At 42.1% G+C, this 18,593-nt stretch overlaps 2 protein-coding genes across 4 annotated transcripts in view; one reads left to right on the forward strand and one right to left on the reverse strand.

The window, feature by feature from the left end:
* The window catches only part of ptprz1b (protein tyrosine phosphatase receptor type Z1b), a 100,990-nt gene extending 97,378 nt beyond the window's left edge, over window positions 1–3,612 (forward strand). For all 3 annotated transcript variants that reach the window (XM_085769822.1, XM_085769824.1, XM_085769823.1), the window contains 7 exons: window positions 114–207; window positions 406–479; window positions 576–704; window positions 1,860–2,012; window positions 2,102–2,244; window positions 2,346–2,481; window positions 3,327–3,612. In XM_085769822.1, coding sequence (XP_085625948.1) covers window positions 114–207; window positions 406–479; window positions 576–704; window positions 1,860–2,012; window positions 2,102–2,244; window positions 2,346–2,481; window positions 3,327–3,470 — 873 coding nt within the window. In that variant the 3' untranslated portion in view covers window positions 3,471–3,612. The remainder of the gene's footprint in view (window positions 1–113; window positions 208–405; window positions 480–575; window positions 705–1,859; window positions 2,013–2,101; window positions 2,245–2,345; window positions 2,482–3,326) is intronic.
* Window positions 3,613–8,338: 4,726 nt separating this feature from the next.
* Window positions 8,339–17,675, reverse strand: LOC146962830 (HMG box-containing protein 1-like). Its single transcript, XM_085769272.1, has 12 exons — window positions 17,589–17,675; window positions 16,424–16,528; window positions 15,424–15,634; window positions 14,466–14,592; window positions 14,258–14,369; window positions 14,060–14,169; window positions 12,829–12,985; window positions 12,601–12,745; window positions 12,330–12,451; window positions 11,160–11,340; window positions 10,835–10,976; window positions 8,339–10,739 (listed from the first exon to the last, which is right to left on the reverse strand). Exons 2-12 carry the CDS (start codon window positions 16,512–16,514, stop codon window positions 10,722–10,724), a joined length of 1,416 nt encoding a protein of 471 aa, XP_085625398.1. The 5' UTR covers window positions 16,515–16,528; window positions 17,589–17,675; the 3' UTR covers window positions 8,339–10,721.
* Window positions 17,676–18,593: the final 918 nt, after the last annotated feature.

The raw sequence follows: 18,593 nt of genomic DNA on the forward strand, positions 1-18,593 counted from the left end.
ATTAATATTTTTATTGATCTTCAGATAATTGGATCGACAAGTGGATGAAACATGGTTAGTGACTCACCTCAGTGGATTAAAGAGTGTAACATTCTGGTCTCATCCTGTTTCAGTTGATCAGCCAACGTCAAGCGAGGCATGCAGACTACAGCACGGCTCTGAAAGACGGCAACGCCGAGAGGAACAGAGCCAGAGCTCTGATGCCTGGTGAGCTGATCTGGATTAGACCCAGACCCATTAGAGGACCACAAAACCCACAGAGGCTTTGTGCTCATTCGATCAAACGTAGCTAAGCTGTTGAGTTTGGGAACATGCACCAGCAAAAGCACAATATCAGCTGACATGATGAAGGCTGAAGGTGGGTGTGTGTGGTGAATCTAAACCCACCTCTCTGTGTGTTTCCAGTGGAGAGATCAAGAGTGAGTCTGAGCGCCTCCGAGACCAACTCCACTGGATACATCAACGCCTCCTACGTCATGGTAACAGTATGCCTTGTTTTAGTACAGGACAGCCAACACACAGACTAGACTGTGTATGTGCGGTGTGGTGGTTTGATGCCGGCCGTGTTTCCACAGGGACGTCACCACAGTAAGGAGTTCATCGTGAGCCAGACGCCTCTGAGCAGCACGGTGGCTGACTTCTGGAGGATGATCTGGGAACACAACACACACACCGTCGTCCGTCTGCCGGACACACACTTCCAGGTGCAGCACGCACGCACACACACAAACAAACAGACATGCTCTGGCCCTGTCCCATTTCTCCACACTTGGCTGAGTGCACATACTTTGGTGACGTTTTGTTGAGTAGAACATACATGCTGCTCATAGTGTGCAGCATGTATTGAGTGGCCAAGCGTGTGGGGATATTTAAAAGCAATCAGGACATACTCAACAAGTGCAGCCTGTCATCTGAGGGCCATTGCGCACACTGGAGCGTAACTTCGACACCTTTTTTTCCAAATGAGTAAATATAATGTTCATACTTTGCAAAATCTATTCACTATTAGAATATTAGAGTGAGGATTAGTTAAATTAAATGACGTGTTTGAAGGTCGGCATCTTCTTGTCGAAGAGACTGCTACATTGCGATCTGGCACGAACCTAAACCATATATGAGATAAAAGAATATATAAAATATGAGATTAAAAACTCATAATTATAAGAGAGAAAGTCAAATTCATTTTATTTAAATTTATTCAATGGCATTTCCCAAACGTTGTTTGTGGCTCCTGGTGACATCAGACTTCACCAGCTGGTGCATTGTGGGATTTATACTTGGCCAAATACGGCTCCGATGTGTGGGTCAAGTGCAAATCAAGCGCACTGCGCTACTAAACCAGTGGTTCTGAAACTTTTTTACATCAAGGACCCCTAAATTGACACAAATTAGACCACGTACCCCCACTGGACAAATTTTGAAACAGCCACCAGAAATACACAAATATTTGTTCTGAGACTGAATAACGTTACTATCTTAGTAAATGTACGATCAAATTAGGGCCATTGGTGTGAATTTTTGGAGAAAAAAAAAGGGGAAATTTCTGGAAAAAAGTGGTAACATTTCTCAAAAAGAAAATATTCTAGAAAAAAAAGTTTTAAAAATTCTAGAAAAAACTGGTAAATTGTCTGCAAAAAAAGTTTCAATTCTAGAAAAAAGGGATAACGTCTCGAGAAAAAAGTGGTAAAATTTTGAGAAAAAGTTGGGGACCCCCTTGAACTCTCTCAAGGACCCCACTTTGAGAACCACTGGACTAAGCACATAAACGCACACACCAAGTGCCCAAGTGAGTAAGTGTGATGAAGTATATGTATAACGTCTGTATAACTCTTCTAAACTCCTTGGTTTCCTCCTATCAGAGTGAGGAGGGGGAGCACTGTGTCTACTGGCCCACTAAAGACCAGCCAATGAGCTTTGAGGGTTTTACTGTGTCATACTCGGGGGAGGAGCATGTGTGTCTGTCCAATGATGAGAGGCTGTTGGTGCAGGACTTTGTAGTGGAGACTCCACAGGTAACACACACACACACACACGCATCCCTGTGCATACAGACAACACTCTCTCTGTCCTGTCTGAACCCGGCCTGTGTGTCCTCCTCCAGAACAACTATGTGTTGGAGGTGCGTCAGTACAGCGCCCCCTGCTGGCCCAACCCAGACAGCCCCATCAGGAACATCTTCGAGCTGGTCGGCACCGCCAGGGAGCACAGCAGACTGTCAGAGGCTCCCACAGTCGTACATGACCTGTGAGCTCAGCACAGACACAACGACACAACACACAGCTTCCTCTTGTTTTAGGAGCATGAGTTTTCACTATGTGTGTGTGTGTGTGTGTGTGTGTGTGTAGGCTGGGAGGAGCCACATCAGGGCTGTTCTGTGCCCTCACCACCCTGTCCAGCCAGCTGGAGGAGGAGGGGGCTGTAGACGTCTACCAGGTGGCTCGCATGACCAACCTCATGAGGCCTGGGGTCTTTAATGATATAGTAAGTACTGACACACACACACACACACACACACACACACACACACACACACACACACACACACACACACACACACACACACACATTGTTACCACTTCTCTTAATTTTGAAATAATGTTTTGTAGTTTCATTTTCAGATAAAGTCTTTGTGTTAAGAAAGTGAACATCAGTTCAGAAGTACAGCCTGCAAGATAAAGGAGACTTTTGGATGTACCTGCAGATTAGATTAGACTGCGTTGTTAAAAAAATTCAGTCTGGTCGAGTTTGACTATCTGTAAAACCCTCTTAATCACAAGGCATCTACATTTTACAAAAATCAGTTTATTCAACTAGTGACATTTGTAACAGTTTGAGAATAATTTGGTAGAGAGACCTTGACTGTGAAATTGACAAAGATTAGGGATGCACATGATTAATCGTTTAACCGTTAACCAATAACAAGAAATGTATTCAATATAAAGTTCTGCACCAGTGCTACTGGAAATGTAAAAAAGATGTGGGCACCTGTCCTCATCTAATGTGGGAATGCCCCTTGATCAACCGATTCTGGCAGAAGGTTTTAAAATACTTAGGCAGGAATTATTCTGCCTGTGTCTCCATGTTTATGCCTTCTTTTTTTTTTTTTCTCCAAAGTATATTTTTGGGGTTTTTTCACCTTTAATGTACAGTAGAGTTGAGAGAGACAGGAAATGGGAGGCAGAGAGGGGGGGGAATGACACGCAGGATAGGCTTTTGTCTTCTTTTTTTACTCTGTTTATGAACAAAAATTTTAACTACAAAAAAGGAAGCAGTCAGTCAGTCAGTTTGACAGGAGATACCTCAGAGTTTTATCTTGTCCCCTACAGGAGCAGTACCAGTACCTGTACCGGGCCGTGCTGAGTCTGGTGAGCAGCCAGGAGGACCAGAGAGCCCTGCAGAGTCCAGAGACCAACGGATCGGTACCACTGGGACAGACCAACATCGCAGAGAGCCTGGAGTCACTCATGTAGACACATGGACACACACACACACACTGAGCTCTGTGTGCGGTGAGCCTGCTGATGCTTCACAGGACAGTATGATCAGTGACCTGAGATCATCATTCAGTCTAAAATCAAAGTCAGCTGATCATATTTCCTCAGTTAGCATCAGCGTGCACACACACACTGGGGCCCACCAGTGGCCACCGGGCCACTTTAACCCTGAGAGAAGACCAAGGTACCACTTTGTAATGAAGCAGCCTGTGTGATGTAAGGGCTGCACTACTTCACTAACAGACAGAAACTTCACAGCTGGACCGCAGCAGCAGGACACTGACCTATCAGCACTGTCACTGACTGACTGATCTTAAAGGGATAGTTCAACATTTTGGCAAATTGGCCCATTGCCATAATCCCTATAGTCATAGCAGTAGGTTTGTTACCTTTAATTGTCGGTGCAAGCTATTCTTTTGAACGGCGGAGCAGAGCCGCGAGCTGCTTAGAGCTACACTATGGAGGCTGATGGAATTTCTTGGTTTCCCTCATCAAACTCATCAAATACACAATCCAACAACTCCAAAATGCTCTGGTAGACAAGTTGTGACCTGCACATTCACCACACTATGAGATAATCATGGAACGTTACGAGACAGAGTTATTTTAGAGGTAAATTCATGCAAAACCGCTGATGCACGTTTCCGTCGGGGGCACAACTTGTCCACCAGAGCGTTTTGGAGTTGTTGGATTGTGTATTTGATGTGTTTGATGAGGGTAACCAAGAAATCCCATTAGCCTCTGTAGCATAGCTCTGAGCAGCTCGGCTCTGCTCCGCCGTTCTAGAAATAGCTTACACCGACAATTAAAGGTAACAAACCTACTGCTAAGACTATAGGGCAGTGGTTTCCAACCTTTTTTGGCCCGTGACCCCATTTTGACATCACAAACTTCTGGCGACCCCGTGATCACGTTCATTAATGTGATCACGGCCGTCAATCATGCATCAGCTCAGATATTTTTATATGCTGCATTTTATTTTAACTCGAGTTATATTTGAGAAAGTGAAAGTATAGAATACAGTTGTTTAAGATTGTGTGTGGTGCTTTTAATCATAATTTAAAAAAGAATAATAATTAGTGAAAATAATTTTTTTTTAGCAATTACTAGACATTTCAGGCAACCCCATTTGAATTCCAGGCGACCGCACATGGGGTCCCGACTCCTGCGGTGAGGACTGTAGCCTCGACATGGGGCGGCCGCTTTGCCCACTGCGCCATGCACCGCCCCAGCCTCCAGATCTTTTTATGCATTTAGTTTAGTCTCTTGTCAGCAGCAGGATCAGGCTATCTCGGCTTTATTGTTGAGTGTCCATACGATCAAATGACACCACTGCAACACAACACAACACAACACTGCTTTCCAGGATTTTAGTGAAAAAAAGTAGATGGGTGACCAAGGTGAGGTGAGGGAGCTCCTTTTCCACCGACTGAAAGCCCCTGATACTACAGATCTGAATCTCCAGATTTACAGTCAACACATCTGGAACTATTCACTCCTACCAACAGGATACTGTATATTTCATTTATATTGTAATTCACTAAAGATGATGAAAGAGGTCCTATATGAGGTCAGTCAGTCAGTGCATGTGCTGGCCCTGCTGTCCAGGTACAAGTGTGGAGTTTATGATTAAAACTTAATCAATAACATGTCGATGTCTCAGTGGACAGAGACAAAGCCAGGAGAATTTCAGCTGATCATTAGAAAGTGGAACCAAACAAAGCTTCACTGCCTTTTTTTTTTTTTTTTTAGCAAAAACCTTGAAATGTTAACTGTGTATGTGTTGCTGGTCAGCATGGAGCCTGAAGCAGCTTCAACAGTGTCTGAGAGTAGGATGCACATTCCCGAGCAGGACAATATTAAATACATATATCATTCCTCATTTTATTAGTGAATAATGGAAGTCCTGTTTGTAAGTACAGTAACAGATCCACAGCTTCTGTTTTAATCTTTTATTCATTGTTTTCTCCTTTTGTTGTATTTTTCCATTTTTTTCTGAAAAGCAGAAATAGATTTGAATAAAAATGACAAAACACTTTAACTACAACAAGAACAGGTGAACACACGGGTCAAAGTGGAGTTATACGATGCCAGAAGCGATCTGTGTGTTTCCGCCCACTCATTGTCCTGCAGTGCGTCTCCTCACAGTGATGACACTGAAGCGATGCTGCTGTTTCCTGCTCGTCCTTGTGTCGTTGCCGCTGGCTCCACGCTCTCCGGTGCCCCGTGCCTTTTGTAATACATGTTATTGTACTATTGTACTGTTTTGATACAGCAGCTGTGTGACTAATATGCCAAAATACTGACGCGTGATTTTTTATCTATTTTCCTAAAAGGGTATGCGGTTAGTCTGGTTTGTAAAGGTCAGGGAGGAGGTGGAGAAATGTCAGCAGACGATCTTTGTCAAAGTGCAGCCTGGAGTTTAAAGAGATATTTCACCCCAAATCAGATCTGATGGAAGTTAAAGGGATACACCAACATTTTTTTTTTTCGTGTCTTGCCTCACTCCAGAGTCCATGACAGATAGACACCATCCTTTTCGACTGTGCGTGCAGTAACAAGGGAGAGCCCGTATCGCCCGTAAAGCTTAGCTCAAACGCTGGAAGTGCATAGGTAGTGTTAGCCTCCCTCCACCTAAAGTCATCAGAGAAACTCTTCAGCAACTCTAAACGGAAACCGGCGGGCCGATCTTCATCTCAGAGCTGACAAAACTCTCCGGTAAGGCATCTTGAGCGGTCAAATGCAGGTAAAGGGATGAGATCGGTCAAAATGGAGGGTTCAAGCAAAGATGGTTTATTTTGGTTCAAGCTAGCTACATCGAGGGTAGGTTAGCTTCCTATTTCAAAGTAAAAGCACAAATTCTATCGTTATGGATTTCTGTATGTAAAGGGCAACTGGTGTTTTATTTTGTGAAAGTAACCTGAAGTGCGTTGGTCACAACGGCTAGCTTGAGTAGCGCCGAATTCGTCCGAACAAAATTGTAAACAGCTGGTATTTAGACAAATTAACGACACACTGCTGATCTAAACAGCTACTTTCTCGCCTAAAAATGTTTGAAATGTCGATAAAGTGATATATTTACAGAGTTTAGAGCTAAAATGAAATCAGCTTCTGACTGCTAAATTCGGCTCGGGTGCAGGCTAACCCTTCCTATACACTTTCAGCGTTTGAGCTAAGCTAATTACGGGCGATACGACTCTATCTCCCTTGTTACTGCACGCACAGTCGAAAGGATGGTGTCTATCCTCCTTTCATGGACTCGGGAGTGAGGCAAGACACGAAAAAAAAATGTTGGTGTATCACTTTAATAGTGGATTCTCATGATTTCGTAATGTCTTGAAAATATATTGTAGCAAAAAATAAAAACAAACAAAACTGTGCTGAAATGATTCCAGCAGCAGTGAGGGAGAGAATGAGGAGTGGGCTGATATTTTCAGCTTCGACTCAGGGGGGGTTGACTCCTCTGCATCCCTGTGCAACTCGCTATGACTGTTCTCAGATGTTTCCGTGCGTCAGACTCAACCCGTCAGCATCTGCATCGCTCTCCAGCAGCTTGAATCCGTGTGTGTCGTGTCCCCGCCACCGCACACCATTTGTGTCGGGATGCAGAGAACCTCACTGAGTTACCTACTGTCCGTGTGACCTGTCTCGTCTCTCTGTGTAAATAAATATCCCTGAGGACACCGAAAGGCCAAATCACTCTATGTTTATATTGTACCTCTATATATTTTCTATTTTACTATAAGAGGTGATTTTCTAGTCATTTACACATATATAACTGTGTGGATTCTATTTGATAATTTTAGCCTGGAAATATTGATCATGTTTATAGTTTTATTGGAGCGTTTCTCTTTTTATCTTCATGATTAAGTAGCAGCTTAATGTCTATACCTTGATCTCCAGATGTAAACTGGCGCAGTTTGTATATAGCAACAAAATTAAAGATTTGTTTCAATCCTTGTTTATGTTTTGACTCACCTCATTTACAGTATGAAGGTACAGAAAGCTTTTTCTTGTAATGTTGACAGTTGGGTTTGTTCCTGTCATGCTTGTGTTTATGATCTTCTATTTGATCTTCTTGTCTCTGTTCTGATAGTTACAGTAACTGTTTCTTTTACATTTGCAGGCGTTGGTTAGCACTCCCAGCCCCCCAACATGAAGTCTCTGGGTTCCTGTCTGGGGGTGTGGAGGGTGGGAAGGAGGAGTTTGCATGTTCTCCCTGTGTCTGCGTGGGTTCTTTCCAGGTTCTCCATGCTTCCTCCCACAGTCCACAGACATGCACCATAGGGTGATTGGTGGTGACTCTACATTGCCAATTCAAAGTGTGAATATGAGTGTTAATGTTTGTCTCTATATGTGGTCCTGTGATAACCCGGTGACCTGTCCAGTGGACCCCCTCCTCCCTCCCGCCCTGTGGCTCCAGCTCCCCCTGTGGCCCTGCATGGCATCAACTGATAACCACGGTAACCCTACATCTTTGTCACATCGCACATGACTTGGTGACTTGGTATTTCCTTCAGTCAAAATCTAAAATACTGACTTATCGAAAGTGAAGGGTGTTACAGGGGACATATTATGGAAATATCACTTTCCGAAGGCTCTTTCATCATATATTTAGGTGTTGGTTTTTCCTTCTGGCCCTCAAAATGTGAGAATTGACAAAAAAAAAATCTGTAATGTTCAGACTTCCAAGGTTGAAATCCATGTCATTTTATGAGCTGTTCCCTTGGTTGTCTGACAATAATTAGTTTTCAGATTTGCATAACCCCACCCCTACCTTGGACCAGTAGAAGGGGAGCTTTACCTTCCAGCAAGACATGAGGACACAGGAGAAAGAGGATCAAAGGTTTCTCATGCTTTTATTTATACTATGATACAACAGAATATTGCATTGTCTCCCCTGATGGACCTGTACATGACATGATAGTAAAGACAAACAAAAGTCAAATAATCAAGGCACAACCATGAAAAGGTTAAAACCAAAAATATATATTTCTATATAATCATATTAATATTCATTACAAATTATACTGTAGCAGTCACATAAGATAAAGTGTATATAGTGCTTAAAGAATAAACCTTGTTATGCAGTGAGAATGTGAGTGCCCAGGCTGGAAATATTCAAAGTTTTTCTTTTTTCTTTCTCTTGAACTACTCCTGCTCTCACAGTCTGTGTGAACTCTGTCCGAAGCTCACAGCTCCGCTCACCCAGTCCCACTGTGTCTCCACGGCCTCACACACCTGGGTCCGAGTGTATTTACTCAGTATCTGAGGTAATATCACTTTACTGAGGTGGCTGTTTGAATTAAGAAAAGATAATAATCAAGCATAAATATGAAAAGCTTAGCAGACATGTTTGCTCATCCAGTGCTAGCAGGATGTTTTCTCGTCCAATTCCGTCCGACAGTCTCATATGTACAACACTTGGTTTCAAACTCAAAGTTTAAACTTCCCAGGAGACAATAAGCAACGGTTTCCTCTCAAAACAAAGCAGTGAGATCAGAGACTGAGCAGCTGATTCCAGGCTGGATGTAAACCCGTTCAAACAGATGAGAAAAACAACTCAACAAACTATCAAAAACACCCTCATTACAACACAAAACCACAGATCTTTTTCTGATTATGGTTTGTCTGTCTGCTCTGAGAGTTATGGTAGGTTTAGCACTAATGTTTAGACGTGTCTCCTACAACTACTTTTTAAATATGAATATGAATATGAATATGAATATGAATTACTTTAAAACACAAAGTATTAAACCTAAATGTTCCTTTTTCTGGCACAGAGTTGACACTTTGTCTTTTTTTTTTCAAACCCAGAGAGTAGTTTCAGTTTCAATCTGCTAGATAACTTTTGAGTCAGAGGAAGCTGTTTTCAAAATAAGGCTCAGGAGTAACATGGACCCTCATCACCCCTCCCACCCCCCCACTCTATTTCTCTGATTACACACACAGAGACTTTGACAGAACATCTAACAATGTTATTATGGCACACACGCACGTTAGAGTCCCAAGCAACAACGTACTACAGAGTCTGGCAGTGGGTCGAGTCTAAAGAGACACGCCAGCATTACTGTATGGACGATGACTGACATGTTGTCATAGTAACAATGTTTACTAATTACTATGAATTCTCAAATATTGGGGTAAATGCTTGTTGCTGCCTAGATTTACCACAACTCATCAGTACTGTGCTCTGCTGTCAGAAACACAGGGCTGACTTTTTTTTTTTTTTTTCAAAATAAAAGCCTTGTAGAGAAGTAAAGGGAACAAATGCTTATTAGATTTTCTCACTAACATAAAATTAAAAAAACATTGAAGTTATTTTTGGGGTAATTTACTTTTATCATGACAAGATGTTGGAGAGAGACGGGGAGGTTAGAGAGGACAGAGAGTCTAGTCTGAACCCAACTAGGATTTAAACCTACATGAGCCACTGAGGCTCCCACAAATAAATATTTCAATGAGACACAACCTGAGGTAAATAAAAATCTGGGCCACTATGTGAGAGTCTGTGATAATAGTGACACTAGTTAACTAAATATTACACGATGAATTTATGACTGTACATGAAAGCATGGTGAATATGTCATCACGTGAGTGCAAATGCAAAAGCAATGTAGGCAAGAAAATACTTTGTATATTTCTTTACATATAAAATACAATTTTCGGGAGAAAAAAAACGCTACATTCTCTACCTAAAATGCTACAGCACCACATCCTCCACCTGTTTCAAGCATAATGTGAGACTGAAAGGGATCAGTCTCGCTTTTTGTTTTTTTTGTGTGTGTGTGTTTTGTCACAGTGCTGTGAAATGATTTGTGGAGAGTCGGTTTAGTTTGGAATTCCTCCCTCTGTGGTGGGAGGGGCCTCGATGCTCCACAGCGTCTGATACGTCGTTTTTCGTTCTCATAAATGTGTCATGATTTATTCCTCCTAGAAATCAGTTTCACTGTGACAAGTCTGTGAGGATCTGAATAAAAAACCTCACAAACTTTGGGATCAAAGCATTGATCATTTTCTTATCAGATTGTTATAAATACATAAAAACTGTTATATAATATAAATATAGATTTATATTTTTGTTAACAAAATCTAATATTGAAGCAAAGTGTTAGGTTACATAACTTTGTCACTTGTTTGTGTGTGTGTGTGTGTGTGTGTGTGTGTGTGTGTGTATTCATCTATCCTACAGGCTCTGTCAGTCGTCCTCTTTTCTTCTCTCTATCCTTAAGTTCCCTGACACCCCTGGAAGTCAAAAAGGAGGCATTAGACAGAAGAACGGGGCACTGGGATAAGCAGCGTGTGTGTTTGTGTTTCTGTGTGTGTGTGCGCGTCCTCACAGAGTTGGTGCGTTTGCGTTTCCAGCAGTCTGGGTTGAGTCTCTTTTGTTCATCTGCAAGGGCTTTGGCCTGAAGGGTGAACGCCCGCCGCTCCTCACTACGCATTTTCTTCCAGTGCTCACCGAGGAGCACACTGATCGCCCTGCAACACACACACACACACACATACACATCTATTTGTTTACAAAAGCCTTCATATAATTCACTATATTCAAATAGCTGAAAATGTGTTTTTCTGCTACCATTTTTCTGTCCTCAGGTCGCACTTCTAAATGATTCATCATTTACAAAGCAACACACACAGCGCAGCAGAGAGCACACCTACCTGTTATCCTTGCCTGGGTACATCTGTGTGTACTCCACCCTGAACTTCTTGGCAAACAGCATGAAGGCGTTCATTGGCCGCTTGCACCTTGTGGCTGTGGAGTTAGTGGCGGCCTGTGTGGCCGCCTGCTGGCTCTTGGTTGGCTTTGGATGAGAGCTGGAGTGTCTGGGACTGTGGGCATCTGTGTGTTTTAAAGACACTGTTACAGGAGGATGGGGGTGTTTTCTTAAAACCTTCACCTGACTTTTTGCAACCTGCAAACAGAGCTTAATTCTTAAAGGGATAGTTCAACATTTTGGCAAATTGGCCCATTGCCATAATCTCTATAGTCATAGCAGTAGGTTCGTTACCTTTATTTGTCGGTGTAAGCTATTTTTAGAACAGCGGAGTGCAGCCGCAAGCTGCTCAGAAAGCTACACTACGGGGGCGGTGCGTGGCGCAGTGGGTAGAGCGGCCGCCCCATGTAGAGGCTACAGTCCTCGCCGCAGGCGTCCCCGGTTCGAATCCCGCGTCGGGCAGACCTTTCCTGCGTGTCATTCCCCCTCTCTCTGCCTCCCCATTTCCTGTCTATCTCTACTGTCATCACTATCAAATAAAGGCAAAAAGCCGAAAAAATATACTTTAAAAAAAAAAAAAAGAAAGCTACACTACGGAGGCTCATGGGATTTCTTGGTTTCCCTCATCAAACTCATCAAATACACAATCCAACAACTCCAAAACTCTCTCGTGGACAAGTTGTGACCTGTACATTCACCACGCTATGAAATAATAACGGAACGTTACGAGACTGAGTTGTTTTAGAGGTAAATTCATGCAAAACCGCTAATGCACTTTGCCTTCAGGGACAGTTTTTCAGCAAGCAGTCTCTGTATTTACCTCGAAAACGGCTCAGTTTCGTAACGTTCCGTTATTATCACATAGCGTGGTGAATGTGCAGGTCACAACTTGTCCAACAGAGCGTTTTGGAGTTGTTGGATTGTGTATTTGATGAGTTTGATGGAGGAAACCAAGAAATCCCATTAGCCTCCGTAGCTTAGCTCTGGTAACGGTAACAAACCTAATGCTATAACTATAGGGATTATGGCAATAGGCCAATTTGCCAAAATGTTGAACTATCCCTTTAATGATTCTGTGGAATGGTTGAGAATCAGGATATGATGAGCTCAGTACCTCGACCCTGTGAGTCTCTGTCTGGAGAAACAGCGCCCCCACTGGACTGGGAGGCGCGCCGCCGTCTGGCCATACTGCTCAGCACGTACACCGCAGAGGAGTCCAGAGGAGTGAAGTCATGACTGACACACACACACACACACACAGAAACTTTGTCATTTTAGGGCTAATGCCATAGGTTTTTTTTATATAAGAAACATTTTTTAAGCTGCATCATGTTCTCATATAAATGTAAAAGGCTCTATACACAACGTCCATGTGTTTGTTTTACCTCCTGAAGGCGTCAAAGACCAGCGAGTCATCCGTGTGTTTGGCATCTCTGTGTCCCGGAGGCAGGCACACGTCTCCCACCTCCATTTCATAGCACGGTATCCCATAATGCACCACAGTCAGGCTGGGGTAGAAGGACGACCAGCCTGATGGGGAGAAGAACAGAGGCTGTGTGAACAAGTCACCGCGGTTTGACCTGCAATCGGCGCCGTGTCGTCATCACCCCCACCTTTGTGTTTCACGTAGAAAGGGTGGTCGAGTTGGCACCTGGCGGTCAGGGGGGCGTGGCCAAATGCACCAGGATCGAAGGTCAGCTGCAGCACGGCCTGACCTGACAGCACAGTCTCTGAACGCTCCACCAGCTGCAGACCCTCGGAGCCATAGCTCTGTCACACAGACACACGGTTAAAGGAGAAGTGACAGTTTTTTTTTACAACCTGGACCTTATTTCTGGCATGAAATAGGGTGGTTTACTCACCCATAACTTTGGTGTCATTAGGATCCTTCAGACGATATTTAGATCCATTCGAGACCCGCATGTATCCATATAGTGGGAGTGATCGGAGCACTGAGATGCAGCCTCTTAATAACACATTATCTGCCATGAAACTGGTTCATTTCACCAATATTTTGTTAAGATTCACTAGTGCTGTTCCCCTTTGAGTCCGGAGTTTCCTGTTATCGTCATCTGGGGTCTGTAGATTGACCTACTGACCTCTGAACTGGATGATGTCATCTCTGAGAACGGCTCATTCACTCTGCCTCTTTGTGTATATAATATTTATTTATTTAATACCCCTGGCTAAACAGTATTGTTCTGTATATAATTGTTAATAAAGCAATTGGGGAAAAAAAGGCTCATTGATTTTTTTTTTTTGGCGACGGTTGGCTTGTGTACCTGGAATTTGCTGCTGCTAGTTTTGTGCAACATGGCTGAATATTTGTCAGATTTTGAGGTTGTGGACGACAACTTTGAATATGATGGACGTTACTGTTTTATGGTTTAGTATACGGATGAGGAGCTCTTTGAAAGGAGGATGCAGCTGGCCAGAGAACAACAAACCGCTGCATGTCCCCGAATAGATGGTAACTGGTGGTGTTGTTGTGGAATAGCACTTTAACAAAATATTGGTGAAATGAAAGAGATAATGTGTTATTTAGAGGCTGCATTTCCGCGTCCCGATCACTCCCACTTAATGGATATACACGGCTCTCCAATGGATCTAAATATCATCTGAAGGATTCCTAATGACACTAAAGTTATATGGGTGAGTAAACCACCATATTTTATGCCAGAAATATGGTCCAGGTTGTAAAAAAACGGCACTTCGCCTTTAATGTTTTTCTGTTCATCCCTCATTAAAATGAACTGGTATTGTTAAAAATCACACATCAACACAGAACAGTCAATAATCAACCAGTCTGAGCACAACTACAAGTTTCCTCTGTAACGGTTCTACCTTCAGAGATCTGGACTGATTCTCATCACAGGAGTCCTCCTCAGAAGAGTCCAGCTCCTCAGCGTCCTGCCACTCCACGTTAACGCCGCTGTGGAAACGCAGGTGAGTGCCTAGAGAGAGAGAGAGGAGAATGTCAGACACAGATGGAATAAAACCACAGCAGAGTGTATGCGTGTGTGTGTGTATGTGTGTGTGTACCTTTGAGGAAACAGTGCCAGGCAGTGGGCGGCCAGGAGAAGCTCCAGTCCATGTCTTCATCATCAGACAGAGAGGACCTGGTTGACACGGCAGAGCCGCACTCGCTGCTCGTCTGTTGATGTGAGCACAAGAACCAAGACTTTCAAACCCCAATGATGTCATCATGAAAGTAACGATGATGAAACAAAGACAGTCGGGTCAGCTCTACCCTGCTGCGGCGGCGCTCCCTGCCGTGGCCTCTGGGGGGGGACAGGGTGCTGCTGGGGAGAGGTGGAGGAGGCCGGGCGTAGGAATGTAGATCACTGCTGGAGCTGGAGAAGCAGACCACAGAGGAGCTGGGGGTCACAGAGAGGTCAAGCTCACTCACTGGGTCAGTGCAAAAACTTTATCAACTTAGGAAACTCAGGAGATTTTACTCCACATCTTAAAATCTCGGTAGCACCGCATTACGTAATAACCCTGTATTATGTAATACATTCACCCCATGATGTAATAACACCACATTTTGTAATAGAATGCAATATGTAATAAACTTTGCCACAGTTTGTAATAAGTTGTTACATAATGCACATAACATAATACACATAATTATAACAAAATGTAGGTGTTGCACTTTTTTTTATGAAAAAAAGTAATACAAATTTAATAAAGCAAAGTTTGTTACATATTGCATTCAATAATTTTATTTAAAAATGTTGTAGATTACTTCAAAATGTGGCGTTATTACATCATGAGGTGAACATTTATTACATTATTACATAATGCAGCGCTACAAGCTCTTTATAATTATGTTTTAACTTCATGGATTCTGTTATAACAACCAAAAACATTTAGTAAATTCATGTCACTTTTGCTATCTAACCATTTGATGTACTTTATGTTTTACTAAAGGAGTAAAAAACATTTTCACTTCAATTGTGGACAGATGTTGTCCAGGTGATGAATGGGACACCTGATGAACCTTATACACCTTATACACCTTATACACCTGCCTTCAGTGTGGTCTCTGGAAATTATTTCTTTAATTGAGACAAATGTTTATAGTCCACAATAATGAACCAAATACATGTGGTGAATGATTTAAGCCTGTTTCTGAGAGGTAGACTCAATAACTGATTTCTTTTTCATCACCAGGATTCAACTTAGCATATCTATAAGACACTTGCCTGCTGTGAGGGGTCTCCCGCAGCAGGGGGCTCTGGGGCCCGGTGGCGATGTGAGCCAGCTGTGTCAGCCAGTGTGTGTCAGGAGGCTGAGGGATGTGTGCTTCTGCATGTGCATGTCGCTCCTGGTGTGACACACCCATCTCCACCTGGTACACAGGTGATGCTATTGGCTCTGCTTCCTCCTGGACCTCCTGCAGATCTGGCAGGTCATCTGGTCGGAGAGAACAAACACACGGGTGAAAGGTTTGGTTCCAAAATTCACTCTTTAACTTGTAAATATAATAAAGTGAGGGGGATGATTATATCTGAAGAAGAATGGACAACGGTATGGAAGTGTACCAACCAGACCAGGGCCTTTGGCTGGAGGAACCTGATGAAGTACTTTATGTGTGACAATTATAGTCTTCCTGTTTTCTGGAACTGGCCTGTCTTCAGAGAATATTGAACAAAAACATACACAAGGCCACTGGCTAGGACACTGTGAAATGTGAGATCCCTTTTTAGACTATAACCTGAATGTTGAATATACGTATGCCTCCAAGTTGAATGTATTTATTTTACATAACATAGGTGCATCTCAAGAAAAAGTTTATTTATGTCAGTAATTCAATTCAAAAAATGAAATTAATACATTATATAGATCCATTACACACAGAATAAAACATGTCATGTCTTTATTTATTCAGTTTCTTTAATTGTAATGATTATGGCTTACATTTAATTAAGACCCAACATTCAGTATCTAAAAAAATATTTTTTTTATATATGGAAATGTTGGCCTTCTGAAAAGTATGTCCATCTATATGCACTCAATACTTGATTGGGGCTATTTGACCTGAACTATTGGAAATGGACTTTGCCATGATATTCTAACTTATTGAGATGCACATGTATATCTAATCATATCCTGCTGGTGGCTGGAAAAAAGGGTCTTGCCAGGAAGTGATAATCAATCCCTGTCATTTCAAAAATCAGTAAAGGTGCAGTGCAGATGCATTACCTGTGTGTTCAGGCTGAACCTGAGGCTCCGGCATTTTATGATTATTAGGATCACTGGACAGGACAACTGGGGTCACCACCTCCCACACCATGATGTTCACAGTCACTGAAAAATGTAGAGAGGTGAGTTACACACTAAAGCTATACACCATTTTATTTGATTAAATGGTCAAATTCAAAAATATTGAGCATTATGACCTATATACAATTTAATCTACATATTACTGGAATATTCTATGATCCAAAAATACACACATAGACACAAAGAGGGAGAGAGAAAAACAATTCTTCATTGAGCTGTATGGATGGGGTGACATCTACAGACGTGGGTAACAAAGGGTTGACTGCCATTACATAAGAAGAACACCTAGGCTATATTGTAACATAACCCTAAAAGTCCGGTATGATCTCATATTCTAAATTTCACTTCATCTTATGATGCAGTTCCCAGTATAAATAACAATGAAATAGTCGATTTTCAATATGTAAACACGACCACAACATGTTTCACTCTTATCTATTTCACAATGTTCTCGTCATGTGACTCACTCTTGTTTATAAACTTTGGGAGCCTTCGCGCATGCGCATTAGAAACCCATTCATTCAATACAGAGAAAGGCAGCGAGAATACATTTCAAAGAAGTGGTTGAAAATATGTAAAAAGCACCGAGTCGACCCCTCGCGACGAACTGAATGTCACGACATCGCTCATTGACATCAAACGCACCGCGTCTCAACGTCTCGCCACTTTGTAAAACACAAAAGGAAACGACGTTGTTTGTTGTCACGAAACAAAAAGTGTCGTTGAAATACTGAGGTTACATCGACTAAAACTAAAACAGACTTTATGGTCGGTGTTTTCGAACAAATGACAAACACACGACGTAAACCAAGTGCCGAATTAGAAAATATGATTCTATAAGTTAAAACGGCCGAGCCATCTTGTTGCGCAAAGGCAGTTACAACAAAACAACCAGCGAACGTCAACAATGAAGCTTACGGGGCGACGACAGAAACTTCAATAACGGCAAAAAACAAACGTTGTCAGCTTCACATTTTTACTCGTAAGGCAAGTTAAAAGAAAAACCATTCAATCTGTGAAAACATAAATCAAATTCTACGCTTTAAAACCCATGAATGATTTCAATGAACTTTCCTTAACTCACCAAAACAGTCGCCTTGTACGGGAAAGAGGGCAGGTATAAACACAATATCCCCAGCGACGCTATTGGCCACATCGGATGTCAATCTACAGCTTCTCGGAGTCTCATTGGTCAGCTCGGTGCAGGCTTGTTTTGTTCATTATCACGACCACAACAATAAAATACTGGGTGGGTTTAGGCAATGAAAACACAAGTGACAGTTAGATAACATTAATGTTCCATTTATTTAGTTCATATACTTTTTTTTAAATAACCAGTAGAAGACTGTAATATTCAAAGATAGGAGAGAAATATTACCTCTACACATCACAATGTAGGAAATCATTTAATATACTTACATCGTATCAAATTTAAAGAACAGATCACTTTGAGCATAGCAATTCAAACATGTACATGTAGAGGATAAGCAGATTGAACAATAAAATAAGTCAATAAACACGTCACAACAAGGAAACGTGTTGTTGACTTTTTTTTTTTTTTTTTTTAGAAACACATTTAGCCTTCAGCTAAATAGTCCTGTTTGCAGTGTAACTTGTAAAACTGGTAGCTACTTTCAGCTTCTCTGGTCATCTCATAGACTGTAAAGGGCCATCTATAATTCACATCCATTCATAACCATTGTAACTCTTTAGTTGTAGGCTACATTCATTGTTATTATAGGGGTTTTAATGCCGCGAGCAGGATAAGGTAATATTTCTCATATTCAAAACATCTAGAATTTTTTCCATCAAGGTAAAATGTGTTCTCCTGTGTAACTGTCATGGCGGATAGTAAAGTTGCATAATGTCAATACATGTCATCTGGTTTGAGCTAATTTCCTTTAGCCTACTTCCCATCTGTGACTTTGACAAGTAGCCTACATGGACGCAATGAAGCAACCCGAATCAGGCTGTAATTTTTTTTCTATATTTGAATAACACAATCCTGCAAAGAACATAAAAGGGGAGGTTATGCCATCTAAAAATCAACATCCTCCACTGGCCACTGAGGAGCTCTAACACCTCATCA

The sequence above is a fragment of the Trachurus japonicus genome, chromosome 23 (genome assembly GCF_045865225.1).
Source record: "Trachurus japonicus isolate A0001 chromosome 23, Traja_1.0".
Taxonomy (NCBI): Eukaryota; Metazoa; Chordata; class Actinopteri; order Carangiformes; family Carangidae; genus Trachurus; species Trachurus japonicus.

What these genes read in the sequence shown, in the direction of transcription:
- LOC146962830 (XM_085769272.1), bottom strand. Translation starts at nt 16,514, where the DNA reads ATGGTGTGGGAGGTGGTGACCCCAGTTGTCCTGTCCAGTGATCCTAAT. An exon ending in CGGGAGACCCCTCACAGCAG is followed by an intron (nt 14,593 to 15,423) that starts GCAAGTGTCTTA and finishes TGTGACCCCCAG; the next exon opens with CTCCTCTGTGGTCTGCTTCT. An exon ending in CTGGCACTGTTTCCTCAAAG is followed by an intron (nt 14,170 to 14,257) that starts GTACACACACAC and finishes CTCTCTCTCTAG; the next exon opens with GCACTCACCTGCGTTTCCAC.